Below are 17640 nucleotides of genomic sequence, written 5' to 3' on the forward strand. Positions count from 1 at the left end.
CTTTGCAGCCCTTGAAGGTCACAGCACTTCGGGGGATGGCTCGATCTGCAGTACATCTTGGGGCTGGTTGGTGCCCGCAGCAAAAGGGAAGGAGTCCTTTTAGGAGCTCCTCTGTCGATAAGAAAGTGGGGTCAGGACGGCAATGGTCGCTTCACGGTTACTGTAAGGTTCTACCGGCGCTTCTGGTAGTCTTCAGCTTTTGCTCCAGTGGCCGCCTTGCCTTCTGCCCCAGGAACCACACCTTTTATTAGGATTTCCCATTCACTCCGCTGCAAACTCTCCCTGCAATATACAGAAGGTGGGGGGCCTGTCTGCTCAATCAGGACAGCCAGTCCCCCAGTGGGAACTGGTTCCATTCAGGCACTCGGTCAGACAAATGACAGGGGAGTTTCAGGCTCCTCCCCTGCTTCCTGGACATACTAGAACATACACAGGTACACAAAGGGTTCCCCGCCAAAGGCAAAACTCACATTCAGACCTCCCCCTCCCAGAATGGTAGAAGGGCTAAGAAAGGACAACACAAAAAATGGCAAAAAGGAAAGCAGCCACCATGTTAGAACATGGGTGACCCTTTGGTGCATAACCGAGGATAGGAATACAATCTGCGGTAGAAAATAGCACCCAAGTTGGTAGAACACATCCACTGCCAAAAGCCATAACTATAGAGTTGTCACTGACTAAAACTATACCAAGTATACCATTAGCACTCCACATAAGGTTGGGTGTGCTAATCTCTCATAAGTTAAAGTTTTAAGGAGGCTACAAAGTATCCCTCTTTCCCAAGAAAGATAGTTCTTAAGGAAAATTAAAGAATATAAAAGGAGAACCGAAAGGGTTCCCAACAACACTGCACATAGGGTGCTGTGTGCTGCGAAAGTGTAACACAGATGTCTTTAAGAGAAATAGAGGAAAGCCAGACTCCATAAAATAAAGTAAAACAAAGAACTAAGTCCTGTGGTTAGAGCAAGTATGAATGAATAAATGAGATAAAGTTTCCCCTCATACAGGACAAGAAAAAGGCCCAGAAGTCCAACAAAAAGTGCTGGGGGCCTCACTAGAAGAGGGGTTTAAGCATAAAACTGATAAACCTCCCTAACAGGCAGGAAGTCGAGAATGTGCCCCAGCTTGTACCATAGCTCCCTAACGGGTGGGCAGGGCGTTGGTAGCCTTGATGCTGGAGGTTGCTATGGTAATGATGCACTTGCCAGCAGCATCAAGCTTCTTGTCTTCTGGGTCTGGCGGCACCATGGACCATGAAGATGGGTTGGAGGACTTCTTCCTGGCGGTAGCTTACAGTCTGGAGAAGGCCGAGACCTGAGCCACCTGGGAGGCAATCTACAGCCGGTCACGTTTGGCATGCGTGGTATTTGGAACCTTCATAACTGCCAAGCTGCCACCACCCCCCGCCCCATAGGTCGTCCAACTAAGGGACAGATACAAGGGTCGTTTTCGCAGATTCCCGCTGCTGAAAAAGGAATCCCTCTTCTTCTGGCACCAAGTTCAAGAGTTTAGCAGCTCTCAATACCATGGAGTGAAGAGAGACAATTTCGTCCGGAGGAAGAGGCCCTGGAGGACTCAACATCTAGGGGTTCCCCATCCACAGGCACATAGTTGTCAAATTCATCAGTGTGAGTGCTGCAGTGTCAGAGCCTGTGCCAGTGTCGATGTGAACTATTTCTTCTGCCACAGGGGGCAGGGACCCCAACACTGGCCATGGAGTAACAGGTGCCTTATGAGGCGGTGTCGGCTGATGCAGAGGAGACCCTGAAGGACTCTTGGCTGGACCAGGAGCAGCGTGCAAACTGTTTTTTTTACAGAGGATTTCAAAACAGTCGGGTTCAAAGCGAATATATACTGGCCGTATCACTAAGAGAAAACAAAATGTCCAGGAGAATGACTACCTTCTCCTGGATAGGCTTTTCCAGGACTAGTAGATGACAAATAGTTCTTGGCCATTTCTTCGGTTAACTAGTTCAGTTCCTCTCAGGGACTTTGACCTTTCTGGCGCACCTTTTCCTTTTGTAGAGAAACCTCTCCGCGCTGTGTTTGGGTTCTGATCGCTTTGTACTTCGATTTCTTGAAGTGTCCTTTTAAAGGTCCCGTTCCCTAATACTTTAGGGGAACAGAAATTCCTCTTCACTTGATCTTCTCTGTATTTCTCTAGTTCCCTACTTCCTCTTGAACAATATGTTGCATAACAAAATTCTCCTGGCCTGATAAACGGAGCCCAATCAACTGTGTTTATTCCTTTGTGTAGTTCCTAGTTCCTGTCTTGTTGAAATGAGTAAGACTGGATCCACTGGGATTCTTGCTATCATGGGCATTTGACCCTTCATGGAGGAAAGTAAATGAAGTCCCAGAGTTATGGGCACGGGGATGGATACTTATCCATTCACTGGGACGAGTAGGCTGAGTCCCGTAGTTATTCTTACTCTTGTGAATATGTGTCCATTCACTGTGACAAGTAGGCCGAGTGTGCTCTTGGTCCCTGTATCCCCTCCCGAGTCTCCCGCCTCTCCAGTTCCCTTCTTTCTTATAGGCTAGTGTCACAAGGTCTTTCTCCATCATCCGGCTGACACTCCGAGTCAGAACAGCTCCTGCGTTCACTCCAAATCTTTTGGTTCTTCCTTGCGGCTCCGTGGAGCCAAGGCTGTAGCGGTCTCAATGTTGCTTCTGAACTGGACATGCCACCACCCATGGGTCATGCCACCGCTCATTCGCTTCTTCTATCGGGGTATTCTTCCCATGCAGGCCTCAGCCGTCTGCTCCCTCTGTGCTTCCAGGTTACGTCCACTGGCAAGAGCCTCTCGACAGAGGATCTCACGGTTCTTGGCAGCTTCCACCTCCTCGCTGATTTGAACCTCCCTGGTCTCAACTCTTCCATAGTCCTTCCATTTTTAGATTAGACTTCTGGGTCCTACCAAGCAGTCCTTTCCTTCTTTTTGTGGAGCATTCTTTGCTCGTTCGTTCTGAATTGTCATAGTTTGGTTGGCTTCCAACCATTGAGCGATCACCATTACTCGCTCACCTCTTCTTCAGTCAGTATTTATCAGTTGTTTCTTCAAGTTGAATGTTATTTATACATTTGTAGCAGCGCACAAAGCCCTGAGGCATCTAGGCTCTAGTTACAGTGAGAGAATGTTACAAGTTGTTGTAATGTGATACAGTAAGTGCGACATTTGCAGTGTGTGGCCGCACAATTTATGATAGGTAGGTTTCAGGCATGTTTCAAGGAAGTTACATGTGCAGCGCACAGCCACATGTGTCATAATAATAATAGGTAGGTATTTAGCAAGTTACATTTGCAGCGCAAGTCTGCACAGGTCATGAAACTTACAGGTAGGTTGTAGATCGTGCAGTAATGGCCTTGCACATCCTGGAAAAGCCACACTCTGATGGGGGGCTACATTGATAGCACCAGGCATTAGCTGCAGCATTCAGTGGAGTGGTTTCAGGAGCAGTGGGGTTGCAAGGTTAGCAATAAGTGCGATTGCGTAAAATAAACATGAGAAGGGCTTAGGGCAAACTCTAGGCAAGCACTAGGCTTAAAGGGTATGGATGGTGGTGGGGTGGTTTAGTGAGTGGTTAGGAGTGAGAATTTACATATTTTGCAGGTCCAGTAACGAGACAAATGTTGCAGCAACCTTCTGTGGCTTTGTAGGTGGCAGTCATTTAAATTCGACTTTCCAACAAGTATTAGAAAGGCAGCAGAAATAGTCAATGGGCAGGTATAGACCCCAACAAGATTCAAGTTTCAGATGGTGCATGGGTCAGGGTGATCAGACAAAACATTCAAGGCATTGTTGGCATTGAAGATTAAGAGGAAAGGGCAAATCTGAAATCAACTTTCCAGCAAGACACTAAGATGTAGCAGAGAAACAATCAAGGTGCATGTTAAAAACAGTGTGTAGACAGGCTTACTGAAGTAAAGAGACTTCATGAACACACAGTCAGAACACCCAGGGCATCCAGTATAGGCATTTAAGAGAACACAGAAGAGGGGGGGAAATGCACAGCAAGATACAGTCAGCCAGGTTAACTAGAGTAAGGCCCCATCACTTAAGACAGCCATGTGTGAATTTCAACATATATGCAAAATTCAGTAATGTAGGGGGCTGGTAAGGAATAAGCAGTCGCAAGCGAGACATTGCAGGCGTGTAAACAAAAGCAACAGGGGCTTGTGCAACCTGATTGCGAACGATTAAACAGGGAAAAAGGGAAAAGGCAGCAGTAAAAGTATGGTCAATTTCAAACCTGCAGTCCCATACACAGGGGTTGCAGGACATCATGTGATAGCGGTCAAGAACAGTGCGGATGGCCTCAGTTTCAAGCAGCAGCGCAAAAGTATGTGAGGGGCCAAGTTAAGATCAGCACCTGGTGGGTTGAAGTGGCCAGAGATAAATGCAGCCTCTCACGTTACATTTTTGGCAGTGCTAAATCGACTATCACAGATGGAGGAGGTTAGAAAGGTGACTCAGTGGCAGAGTACAATGGACAGTCAGTGTGGTTATTCAGTCAGAGCTATGTGTAGACAAGCAGCAGGAGGATGATCAGTGTTCCGGGGGGAGGATTGAAGATAGGCTGCCCGCAGAAGGGATATGAGCGCAAGCAGTAGACAGGCCGCAGCGTTAGAAGGTATTCCGGATACCACGCTTAGCTGCTGGGCAAGTGCGCTGTGAGGACACAAGGGATGGGTTCCAAAGCGTGGAGTGGGCCAGCCAAGGCCGGACAGGCCAGACAGGGGCATTAGAACGGGCTTTAGAAGCAGGGGGCAAGCTTCACTTCGCCGGCTCCCTCAATTTGATATCAGGATGTGAACAGCCAATCAGGCTGCGGAGAGGTCTCCAGGGCACACAAGTGAGGCTTACTGCCTCTGTCAGAGAACGGTGGCCATCTTGAAAGCACAAGGTTGCTTTCTCGTGTTGTGGGCCCAGTGGCCTTGCCTCCATTAAGTAGTTAAGATGTGGATCCCCCTCAGCTGGGAAGAAGGCATGGCAGAAGGAGAGAAGTTGATGCAGACCTGCCGACTGTTGGGCCCAATATCACAACAACAAACAGTGACTTGTTCTGATGGACTTCTCCTAAGCCTGGATGTTGTCGGACCACCAGAAAGGGTTTCAGGGAGTTCCTCGACGAACAGGAGTCCCTGTCCCCAAAAGGGGAGTCTCTCCCTCTGAGGTCCTGCATACCGCCAACCCCTTAGGGGAATGTGTATAGCAGGCTCACCTCCATAGCCTCACAACGAAAGGCTCCAATCGGGGAGGAAGTGATGAAACCCCACAATTCATCACAAGGGATAGTATTACAAACCCCCCTTGTCGACGTTCAATTTCGAAAACAAGACATGTAATACTCTGCAATAACCACTAGATGTCAGCCTAGGCAAAGCATGTGATTCTAAGCAGATCCACAAGCCTCAGAAAAATATATGTGAATTCTATTAGTAAAGTAGAAACTGTAAATTAGATATTTCTAGTTGCTTAACCTTTTAAAGTAGATTTCAGAGACCAAATGTGTGGACCTTTTATCGTGTGCTTATAGGTATACAAACTATACTTTGACCATTACTCCCTGAGCCCTTGATCAAAATGCATCCAGAGCACTACCACAGTAGAGTCCATACCAATTGAAAGGGAACACTGCTCATCCACTATTGGTTGGTCTTCTCAACCCCTCACACTTGTCTGTTTATCCGAGCCCTGTCCCTTGCTGCTCTTCTGTCTGTGGGAAGTTTTGTTTTGGGTAATAAGAGACAATGGGTCTGAAGGATTTAGCAGTAACTACTAGTAATGCAAACCAATAAGGCCTGGATGGTATTTGATGAACACATTAATAGAATCAAATAGCAAACCTCATACTTTCCTGAACCTCTAGATGTATATTTGATGCAAGCATGTCTCCCCAATCAACTATGTACTTTCAACTGAAGGCAGAGCTTTTCCCTCCAACAGCACTAATGGAAGCAATTATGTGAGTTTATCCAAGCTGTCCCAGTATTGAAGATTGTAGCATGACAAAACTGTGGCTGCGTTGATCACATGGTGACACTTGGGTAAGCGATCTTATTGTACTTCTCCCAAGTTTGAGCTTTTTACTACGTAAATGAGGTGCCGGACCCCATCATCTCCCAAAAGCTGCTGTAACGGCAGTATGAAGATGCCCATTCAAAATAAACTGTTAATCTTTGGGAACCTTGTATTTTGGAGCACAAACATTTTGAAATGCGAGCCCAAACCACTAAATTTGCAAGCACACTAGCAATAGGCTAATGAAAATTGACTCTTTGCAAATAAGAAATCATGCGATGATTGAACATGGATAATTGAGGGGCCAACAGACTATTCCTTGCTAGTAGCTTGCAACTTTACATTGTTTACCACTGATGAGCCAAAGAGATTTCTTCCAGATGGCAACAGACCGTGACAACAAGGAGGCGCCCATTCACCAAATGAATATAATTGGTGAAGATAATGACCGGGTGCACAACAAATCTTCATCCTAAGGTTTGGCAGTTGGAAAAGGTAGAAACGTCTTGCAACAGAATCATGATCTGAATTGGTACCCGTATCCATAAGAGGTACTTCAGCAGTTCTAGGATCATGCAGAACCAGCTGCACTGATGGAAGCTTTTTTTGTGTTTTTAATTAACAGAAGCTGAAGGGCAAGTAGAAGTGAATTCAGGAACCAGTGGAACGTCCAAAATATCTTACATTTCTGTCAAATAGGAGTCTAAAATTGGCCAAAACAGTAACTAGGAATCTGGTTGCGACCCCGTCAATACATTTATGTCACAAATGGAGTGGAATTAGACTGTGCCAACATGGGTGATTTAAAGTCCACCACTTCAGTCACATTTTCTGTAGATGCTGACTGTTGATAAATGTTAAAGGCCACAGGCCCTGGTATTTCCACATTCATACATAAAAAAACATAGCCGATTCCATTTTTGTAAGGAACCGAAGGTGGGGTATGCACTGTGGAGCCAAGAAAATTGCTAGAGTCACATTCTGAATCTAAGAGCAAGGAATCCTTGTTTGATGTTGCACAGACATATTTAACAGCTGTCCCAGAGGGAGTGCTTGAAGAATCAATGTCCTTGGTGAGGATATTTCCTCTAAGTAATGTAAGCTGTTGCTCCGTAGTAACCTGTGGAGTTTGCAACAGAGACAGGATTTTATTTTATTTGACCCTGGAACTGGACAAATACATTGAGCTTCTCTCCTCAATCTGAGGACTTTATGATTTTTGTGCTGAGGCTGAGAACCATGAGTTAAAGACTACTCTGGTACCGGCCCAGCACTGAAGATGACAAAGTCTCCTTCAAATTCTGTTTGGTTGTTTTAGCATGTAGAAAAAGCCTGCTCCATGTGTGAATCTCTGAAGAGGTCACATCAATATCCAATATTAAATGTTTTGTGGGACTTTAGGAGGGGGAGGACTCCACTCTTGAAATGCTTACCCCCGCCACAAAGAGGCTCTGAAGGTTCAGTGGATTTGGAATGAAGAGGAACCTGCCCAACACTAAAATGCCAGGTACTTGCTCAAATTGGTGCTGAGGAATGGACAGCCATCTGTGGTACATTTGCGTAGAAAATATCAGTTGGTACCAGAGGAGCTTTGGCTAGGAGACTGGGACCGGTCCCTACAGGCGGTATGGACTTGCTAGAGTGCATAGAATGACTCTTTCCCTTAAACAGTGGTTGAATTTCACACTCAGGAATAGCCAGTTTTGACATCATGCCATGTGCCTAACTCTGCGTACCTGTATCAGGCCACCAGAACACTTGAAACAAATGTCACAGTAGCCTGTGGAATCCTGCCCAAAGTCAGAAACTGCCTAAAGCCATACCCTCATGGACCCCACTTCCAAATCTGCATATAGCACAAAATAACTCAGTGGTTATGGATTTTCAAGGCATGTCACTCTCCATGTTGATCCGCAGCGTAAGGTCGTCTGCAACAAATATATTTATTGAAACCAACTGTACATTGCATGGCATCGCCCCCTTCATCGCATCTCTCATTAACAACTCCTTCTCCTCGGGCAATATCCCCAGTAACCTTAGAGTTGCTGGGTACATCCACTCCTAAAGAAATCTACGTTCGACCCGAACATCTACACCAACTACCGCCCCATTAAGACAGTCCCCTTCCTGCTCAAAATACCAGACAGAGCAGCATACTTACACATCCAGAAATACCTGGAAACCAACAAAATCCTTGGCCTGCGCCAATTTGGCTTGCACCCTGATCATGTAACTGAAAAAGCACTCTTGGACTTATCCAAACGGACGAAATCATAGATAGTGGACATTTGGCCATCCTCCTACTAGACCGGTTTGCAGAATTCGACTTAGTTGACTACAAAATGCTATGCCAACACATCTCATCAACAGCCTGCTCTACCAAAGCCACAACCTGGATAGAATCCTTCCTTTCCAACCATACAATAAGGGTATATTCCAAGGCTGATGCAGCCCGCCCTGTCCTAGTCACATGAGAGGTCCCTCAAGGCTCCTGTGTCTCCCCTGTTCTGTCCAATAAGAGTGGCTTTGTGAAGACATTATACAAAAAGGGTGTCTCCTATACCAACTATGCAGATGCCACACAGATAGGTCCTCCCACCCGCCCCCATCACTGATAACTACGACACCGACTCCACTGCTCGGAGGAAAATATATCAAATCATCCAAATCTGGATGGCTCAACATGGTCTATGTCTCAACGATGAAAAAACAGCTACTCCTGGTAGGAACTCAATCACGACTCAAACTAAAAAATGACTACACATTCTTCATTATAGAAGGAAACCCAATCCCAGTCTCTAAATCAATAAAAACGCTGTGGTTATACCTAGACCCCTCGCTATCCCCAATGAGACATGTGAATGCAATCGCATCTGCGGCAGCATACACAACTAATCTCATCAGTGCCTGCAGGCCCTTCCCAATTCCTGAGAGATGCATTACACTAGACAGAGCACTGATCCTATCCAGGATGGATTAATGCAATAGTCTCTTCGCAGGCTCAACCACGTACAATATCAAAAAGCTCCAAGTAATTCAAAACAACGCCTTAAGAGCAGCCTTTAACATTCCCAAAAGGGATCTGCCAGACAGAATGCCCACTGGCTGCCAGTCCAGGAACGCACAATATTTAAAACCCTATTGCTCACCCTTAAATGTCTAACACTGCTCCACTATACCCATTGAGCAAAATCAACAAATCCCAATCCAACAGACTGATCCGACTGCCCACTCACACCTACTCGCCATCCCCAGATTTAAGCAGTCTAAGGCAGAGAGCCGTGAGCTTTCCCGTGGTAGCTGCCAAACACTGCCATGCACTCCCATTAGTGCTTAGATCAGAGTCATCCCTTTGGCCCTTTCGTAAAGCCTCAAAACGTGGTTATTCACGTAAACTCCCTAGCTCACCAGGCACGGGGATCACACGCCCACATAAATGGACTGCACACTCTTGTAACCTGCAACCAGATACTTCGTACCAGCTGTTTGTTCTCGGGTTCGTCCAAATTATAACCAGCACAAAGATGCCTTCGGGCTTGGAGTGCTCCGCAAATGCAAATAAATGAGTGAAGGGAGTGGCTTTAAGTAGCAATGAGCAAAGACTCCTGAAGGAGAGACTGCTGCATGTGTTTTTCTAAACCCTGTATTCAGGCTGCTCTTAAGACCAGTGACACATAGGCAACATGGTTTCTTTCAAGTCCATCTGATTGTCGTAGTGCCAAACATCGCAGAGCATCCAAGTCTAAACTACGAGAAGGGTAGCTGGGGGGAAAGAGTATGATAATCTACACAATATATTAGGGACATTATTTGTTCATCTTACTGTAGAAGGAAAATGACAAGATTTACAGGCAAGGCATTTTTTGTAAGTGATTTATCAGTGTCTTTGAATGAAACAATGCCAAGGTCAAGAGTCGAGTTTTCCTTCGATAATATGGTGCACTGTCAAATGTGTCTTACATTACATCAGTGTAATGGTATCCACGATTCATGTAAATGATCGCCTAGTTGGTCTTTTCCAAATACTCACCAAACCAGACATTACAAGATGACTGGCAACTACCACTCCAAGTGGCCAGAGTCGCCGCTTCTCGCAGGCATCAAAGAACACCACACCCCAGAAAGTGTGCAGGAACACGACTGCCATAGTCAGGAATGCTGGAATGAGACAAAAGGAAGTATGTTATATTTATGCATTACCAATCACAAATCAGTGGTTTACTTAGAACCACATTGTAGCTGGAGGGCACCTACAACACATAGTGGTAATGTCAATATAGGCTCACACACATGGATGCCTCTTGTTCAGATTATATACCACGAACAGCCAAGGGGGCTAAACAGGACTTTCCATTAAATTCTAAAGACCAGATGGTGGCAAAGATGGACAATTTAGCACAGTATTGTTTTTTGTTGCATTTCTGAAAATCCCTACCAGGCTGCCCCTCCCCAATAAGATGAGGAAGTAAAAACAGATGTTGCTTTCCTGCACTTGGGGCTACTGGCCTCCCGCCACATTTATTTGACTGAAGTAGTTATTTAGATATTTATTGAGGGTAAAGGCCTTTAGCCAAGAAACACTGGCAAAAGGAACCAGTAAATGGGGCAATCCTGAATTTGGAGCCATACATCAACCAAAAAGATAGTGAATAACTGACCGATATATGGTGGGAAATATATGGTACAGAGTTGTTAGGGAGAATTCTCTTTCTGTGCCAATTCCCTTAAACCTTCGAGACCCCGATCACTTTTGCTGGACTTTGGGTGTGAGCCCTTTTTCTCACTCCCTCAGGTGTTTTGATCTAAGTTGAATTTTATGTTTACTTTGTTTTGGACTCTGACAAACTCCATAGGCATCAACATTTTATATGGTGACACAGCACCCTCAGCGCAGTGTAACTGAGAAATCCTTTATATTTCTCTTAAGGTATAAATACCTTTTCTTTGGTGAACTACACAGTTCCCAAGAATAGTAAAGTGAAATTGACTTTACTTAACTTTTCTCTTTGTAGGTCCAGCACACCCCATCTTATGTGGAGTGCTTGGGGGTTATGTAGTAGCCTCTTTTCCTACTTACTCATGTAAAAAAATGTATGTTACCCTCACTAATTTAAATGGCTGGTGGCAGTGGTTTAATTGGCCTACCATTGTGCTTTTCTACCGCAGGCTGAATACTCAGCTGCAGTATAGTACCCATAGGTTACCATTGTGTCAAAAGGGCCCTGGTCGTCTTTTTTCGCCATTTTCTGTTTGTGAGGTCATTCTTGGGTTTTTACTCTGTGCGCCATACCAGGTTTGACCCCTTTGTTAGTTTTGCCTTTGGCGGGCTTCAGTACTGAAACCCGCCTCTGGCTCCAGTGTGTCTGCAAGGGCAGAAAGTGAAGGAGGTGCCCAAAACTCCCATATCCTTTGTCTCCATGGTTACCGGAATGTACCCAGTCCCGATTGGATGGCTGTCCTTAAAGGACAGCCACCCTGCTGTGTGAGTGATAGCTAGGCTGTGCATGAATGGGAAAAACCTGCTTAAAAGGCTAGGCTTCTTGGACTGAAGACATTCGCCCACTGGGAAGGACATCCCGAAGAAGAAACCGTGAACAAAGCTTGCTGCATCCTCATGGACCGTTGAACTGCCCGGTGAAGCACTGCTGCTGTGCTGAAACTCCTCTTTCTGATTGACAAGAGAAGCTCCGGAAAGGACGAGGGCCAACTAACCCCGAGACGAACTTTGCTGGAAGACCTTCCCCAACTGGCTGTACTTTTTGCTGCTAAAGGAACCGAGTGCCAGGGGTCGAGAAATCCGTAGTAGAGTGCATCGTCTGTAAGCCAGCCAAAAGCTCCAGGAGTCTCCAAAGGACCCTCCCAAAGCAGGGCGACGCAAGCTCGAGTCACTTCACCAGAGTGCTGGACTCAAGGAGTGAAGGAAGCCCAACCAGTGTCCAAGATCCGCAGTGGTGATATTTACTGAGCACTGAAACCGCAAAGTGCTGCCGATCCGAAAAGAGCGCGCAGCTGCTGCTGACCATGGAATTGCTGCTGCAGGAGTCCCGAGACGTCCTCCCGCTTGTCCCCATGACTGAGGCCCAGGAACACAGGATCTGCATCGCTGCAACCAGACAGAAGCCAGCTGGTCCCTCTTCTTCTAACCAAAAGGTCCTGTTCTGACTTTGGGGTACTTACCTCATTGTCTGTAGCTTGCTCTTCACAGTTGAGACTTGCAGTAGCTGCGTTTTCTAGAGTTGATCTCATCTCTAACCTTCACAAGTGTAACAGCTTGTGACCCTACAGTGATTTTTCTTCAACAAACTAACTTTGTGCAAGATGTTTTGCTATCTAAGAAGTGCCTCAGCTCCACAGACTTTGCTCCAATTGACTTTGGCTGTCCTGGCTCCCTGCAGACTCATCAAAAAACGAATGAGCAAGGTCAGGTCAATCTCTGCTGAAGAGTAACCACTGCTACACCCTGAGTGGGTGACCCCTTGTGTGGGTTGTCACAGAATTCTCATGAAACTGTTCTTCTGCACAAAAGGGTTTTATTTTGAAGTGCAGTGGTGTAGTAATACACTGGTATTTTTCAAAAAACATAGGACATTCACATTTGAGGACATACAAAGTGTAGTACCTAAGTACGAATGATCAAGTAGTCAATATTTGAGACGTCTACTTGTAAACAGGTGGGGGGCCCATAGAGTGTGGGCACAATCAAGAGTTGAACAACAACATATAATACAGGTCAACACATGTATTCCATGTGTTGACATGGAACATGTTTCGGCCATTTTGCGTGGAGCTAGGTGAGCTCTAATGGTGTAGGCCTTCATCAGGACAGGAGTGTCTTACACAGTGTGACGTCTCGGATGTTGAGGATTCAAAAAATGTTTTGCATCCTCGACATCCGAGACGTCACACTGCTGCTTCAACGATCCTGGCAGCAGAATGCACCGACAATAGACGTGACCGCGCCTGTTGACAAGATGACGACTGCATCCTAAAGAAGTGGATCCTTCCACCTCTTAATCTGATCCACTAAGCTCCTCGGATTCGACCACATGGGACCCTCCACTCGTAAAGACACTCCTGTCCAGATGAAGGCCTACACCATTAGAGCTCACCTAGCTCCATGCAAAATGGCTGAAACACTGTACAAGTAGATGTCTCAAATATTGACTACTTGATCATTTGTACTTAGGTACTTGTATGTCCTCAAATGTGAATTCTGTGACCACCCACACAAGGGGTCACCCACTCAGGGTGTAGCAGTGGTTACTCTTCAGCAGAGATTGACCTGACCTTGCTCATTCGTTTTTTTATATTATTGTACCAACCTGGGCAGTGCAAGGCAGGAACCAGATACCCTTCAGAATGACAATGCATTATTTACCATAAAAGCATTTCTGATGGTTGTATCTGCTTAGATTCACATGCTGTGCATAGGTCCGACATCCAGTGGTCACTGTGGAGTACTGCATTTTGTTTTTCGCAGACGAAAAGGGGACGTCGACAAGGCGTGTCTAACACTAGCCCTATAGTGACGTGCGTTGTACCCATAATCCCTCACGCGTCGAGGTCCCTCTGTATTTTTCTGCCCTGAGGGAGCCTTCTAGACGTGAGTGAGTACAGAAAAGAGATGTAGAAAAGGATGTCTATGTTCCTTCCATCCGAGCGGGGAGGAAGGGTGGGCGCATGTGAATCTAAGCAGATACAACCATCAGAAATGCTTTTACGGTACGTAATGCATTGTCTTCTGATGTTTGTTAATCTGCTTAGAATCACATGCTGTGCATAGACTAGCAAGCAGTACCCGGAGTTGGAGGTGGGTTGTGAGAAGGAACAGTAGAGAAAAGATGTCTTAATACTGCTTGTCCCACCTGGGAATCGGATCTAGAGTGGGCATCTAGACAGTAGTGTTTTGTAAAGGTGTGTACAGAACTCCAGGTTGCCGCTTTGCAGATGGACTCAAGGGGAACATTTGCAATGAATGCTATGGATGCCCCAGTGCCTCGCGTAGAGTGTGCTCTTGGCTTGAAGGGTTGTTCTCTCTTAGCAAGAGAGAAACAGAGAGTGATGCATTGTACAATCCATCTAGATATAGTGGATTTTGAAACTGCATCTCCTTCTCTTCTTGCTGCCACCGAGACAAATAACTGATTAGTCTTTCTCAGTGGACTAGTTCTTTCCATGTAAAACATGACAGCTCTGCGCACATCAAGTGTATGCAGGCTTTTTTCTCCTAGATTTGAAGGATTTTGAAAGAACGTTGGTAGTTCTATAGACTGGTTGACATGGAATTTGGAGATGAATTTCGGTGCGAACCTTGGGTGTGTGCGTAGAACCACTTTATCCTTGTGAACTGTTACAAAGGGGTCTAAAACCGAAAGGGCCTGTAGTTCACTTACTCTCCTAATGGAGGTAATAGCTATTAGGAAAGCAGTCTTAAGAGTGAGATCTTTAAGAGTTGTCTTGTGCATGGGTTCAAAGGGTGACCCCATGAGCCTGGTGAGTACCACATTTAGATCCCAGCCAGGAGCTGGGTTTGCTATTGGAGGGTGTATTCTCTTTACCCCTTCCATGAAGGCTTTGATTACTGGGATCTTCCACCACGATACTTTGAGTTGTGAAGTGGTGTAAGCAGAAAGTGCTGCCAGGAGTACTTTAATAGAATTGAATACTAGACCCGAGTCCAGTAAATGGGTCAGGTACAGATTAATTTGTGTTGGAGAGCAGTCAACGGGGTTGATACTCTTCCCTCTACACCAGATGACAAATCTTTTCCATTTGCTAGAATAGCAGTGACGAGTGTTAGGCTTTCTGGCCTGTCTGAGGATGTCCATGCACCTCTGTGGAAGTTGTAAATGTCCAAATTCTATGACCTCAGGAGCCAGGCTGCTAAGTTCATGGTCTGAGGGCATGGGTGCAGTGTCCTGCCCCTGTCTTGTGACAGCATGTTGTACGGGCAGGGCAGTTTCACTGGAGGAGATAGAGACATCTCCAACAAGTGAGCGAACCATGGCTGTCAGGCCCACATAGGGGCCACCAGTATCATGGTAACTTGTTCCTGGTGCATCTTGTGCACTATCTTGTTGAGAAGGGGAGTCGGGGGGGAAAAGCGTAAACAAATTTCCCTGACCATGGAATCGATAGACTGTTCCCTTTGGACTGGTTCTGGGGGTACCTGGAGGCGTAATCTTGGCATTGAGAGTTTTCCAGAGTTGCGAACAGGTCTATTTCTGGGAAACCCCACTGTGTGAAGACGTCGAAGACGATGTCTTCTTGTAACCGCCATTCGTACTCTACGGGCAGGGGGAAGTCTCTGCTGAGTTCGTCTGCTAGCAGATTGAGTTCCCCTGGTACATGTTGTGATAGTAGGAACATGTGTTTGAGAGCCCACTTCCAGATGTTCTGGGACAGCTTGGACAGTCCTGGAGAGTGAGTGCCCCCTTGCTTGTTGAGGTAGTACATGGCTGTGGTGCGGTCTGTGAGGACCATCATCACTGTCTTTCCTTGTAGGTGTTCCTGAAAGGCTTTCAGTGCTTTGAATACCGCTAGTAGTTCCAGGAGGTTTATATGCTTGGATGCTAAGCTCGGAGTCCACGCTCCGTGAGCAGTGTGATGGGATAGGTGAGCCCCCCATCCTGTAAGGGATGTGTCTGTGGTTAGAGTGGCTTCCACTGCGGGTGTGGCAAACGTTTTCCCTAATAACAGGTTTTCTTTTGTCCACCACCGTAGCGAGAGAACCAAGGCCTGCGAGACCACCACTAGATCGTCCCATTGTCCGCTGGCCTGACACCACTGGCTGTTGAGCCACTCTTGCATTGGGCGCAGGCGCGCGTGAGGTACCAAATAAATACATGACGCCATCATTCCTAGCAAGCGCATTGCTTTGCGTACCGTCACCTCTCGACCTGCCACATAATGGGGGATCTGAAACAGCATGTTTTGGACCCTCTCGTTGGAGGGGAAGACGAGGCCGTCCTTTGTTCGAATTAGAGCCCCTAGGAATTGTTTGATTTGGCTGGGGTCTAAGATGGACTTCTTTTCGTTGATGGCGAAGCCCAGTTGGAACAAAAGGTCTACAGTCTTTTGGGTATTGGAGAAGCATGTTTCGTAAGAATCCCTGTTATGAGCCAGTCGTCGAGGTAAGGGTATACCGGGATGGATAACCTGCGCAGGTGGGCCGCTGCCACTGCCAGTACTTTCGTGAATACCCTTGGTGCAGATGCTATCCCGAAGGGTAGTACTCTGAACTGGTAGTGTTTGTTCTCTATCTTGAACCTGAGGTATTTTCTGTGCGCTGGCAACATTAAAATATGAAAGTATGCATCTTTCATGTCCAGTGTTGTCATGTAATCCCCCTGTGATAACAGTGGGATTACTTCCTGCAAGGTCACCATACGAAACTTTTGGGGTTTGACAAACTTGTTCACTGGGCGCAGATCTAATACAGGGCGCATGGTTAAGTCCTTTTTGGGTACAAGGAAGTACACTGAATAAATACCTTCTGTTACCTGAGATAGGGGGACAGCCTCTATAGCTTCTTTTTTCAGTAGCTCTTCTACTTCTTGTAGAAGAATGGTGAGGTGTTCCGGTGTCATGCGTCGGTTCTGTGGGGGTCTGTACTTCAGGGAACAGTTGAATTCGATGCAGTATCCGTGGGCTATGGTGGATAATACCCAGCGGTCTGACGATATTCCCTCCCATGCTGAAAGGAACGATGTTAGCCGGCCCCCGACCGGTGATGCATGGGAGGGGACCCGAATCTTCGGGTCATTTGTTGGTATTGGGCGTGGAACCTTTGGGGCTGGAGCCGCGACCTCTTCCCCTGCCACGGCGTTGGCCTCTTTGACTGAACTGGGTGTTGTTACCCTGGTTAGAGGGCCAGTTGGTAGCAGAGTAAAACTGCTGTTGGTTTTGCTGCTGGCATTGGCCACGAAAGGAGCGTCTATTGCCATAGCCGCGTCTGTTAGGGGGCCTAGAAATTTGGTCAAGAGTTTTGATGGTATCAAACTCTTTCTTCGCATGTTCTAGGGCCTCATCAACTGCTTTCCCAAACAGATGTGTTTCTTCTATGGGCTTATTTATCAGGGAAGCCTGGGTTTCCGGCTTAAATCCCGAATTGCGCAGCCAGACATGGCATTTGAGAAGTGTTCCCTGAACCAGGGAACGGCCAGCCGTCTCTGCGGCATCTAAGGAGTTCTTTACGATGCCCTGGTTTACAAGAGTTCCCTCTGAGATTGTAGCTAACAGGCGTGAACGTAGGGTTTCTGGTGCGTCCTCTGCTTCGCTGCGCAGCTTGCTCCACTGTGCATCTGTGTAGCTAGCTAGTAGGGAATTGTTATTTGCAATCCTAGTTGAAAAGGCGGCAGACGTCGTGATTCTCTTCCCAAGTGCGTAGAGCTTTTTGCCCTCTTTGTCAGGTGGGGCCTCACTAGTGGATAGTGGTACCCCTGCTCTTTTCCTTGTATTAGTAACTACGAGGGAGTCCGGAATAGAATGACCTCTGATGTAAAACGGGTCAGAGGGCGAAGGGCTGAAGAGCTTTTCTATCTGAGGGTTGACCCCTCTGACTAAGGCAGGATTGGAAAGGGAAGGAGTTATTCTTCTCTTTATAGAAGCCAGG

General features: G+C 46.6%; 1 protein-coding gene across 2 annotated transcripts in view; it reads right to left on the minus strand.

Annotated features, from left to right (window-relative positions):
• Positions 1-17640, minus strand: part of APH1A (aph-1 homolog A, gamma-secretase subunit) — a 394203-nt gene that overhangs the window by 121504 nt on the left and 255059 nt on the right. For both annotated transcript variants that reach the window (XM_069652174.1, XM_069652179.1), the window contains exon 5: positions 10057-10184. In XM_069652174.1, the coding sequence (XP_069508275.1) occupies positions 10057-10184 (128 nt within the window). The remainder of the gene's footprint in view (positions 1-10056; positions 10185-17640) is intronic.

This window comes from Ambystoma mexicanum, chromosome 1p (genome assembly GCF_040938575.1).
Source record: "Ambystoma mexicanum isolate Mex_15411 chromosome 1p, UKY_AmexF1_1, whole genome shotgun sequence".
Taxonomy (NCBI): Eukaryota; Metazoa; Chordata; class Amphibia; order Caudata; family Ambystomatidae; genus Ambystoma; species Ambystoma mexicanum.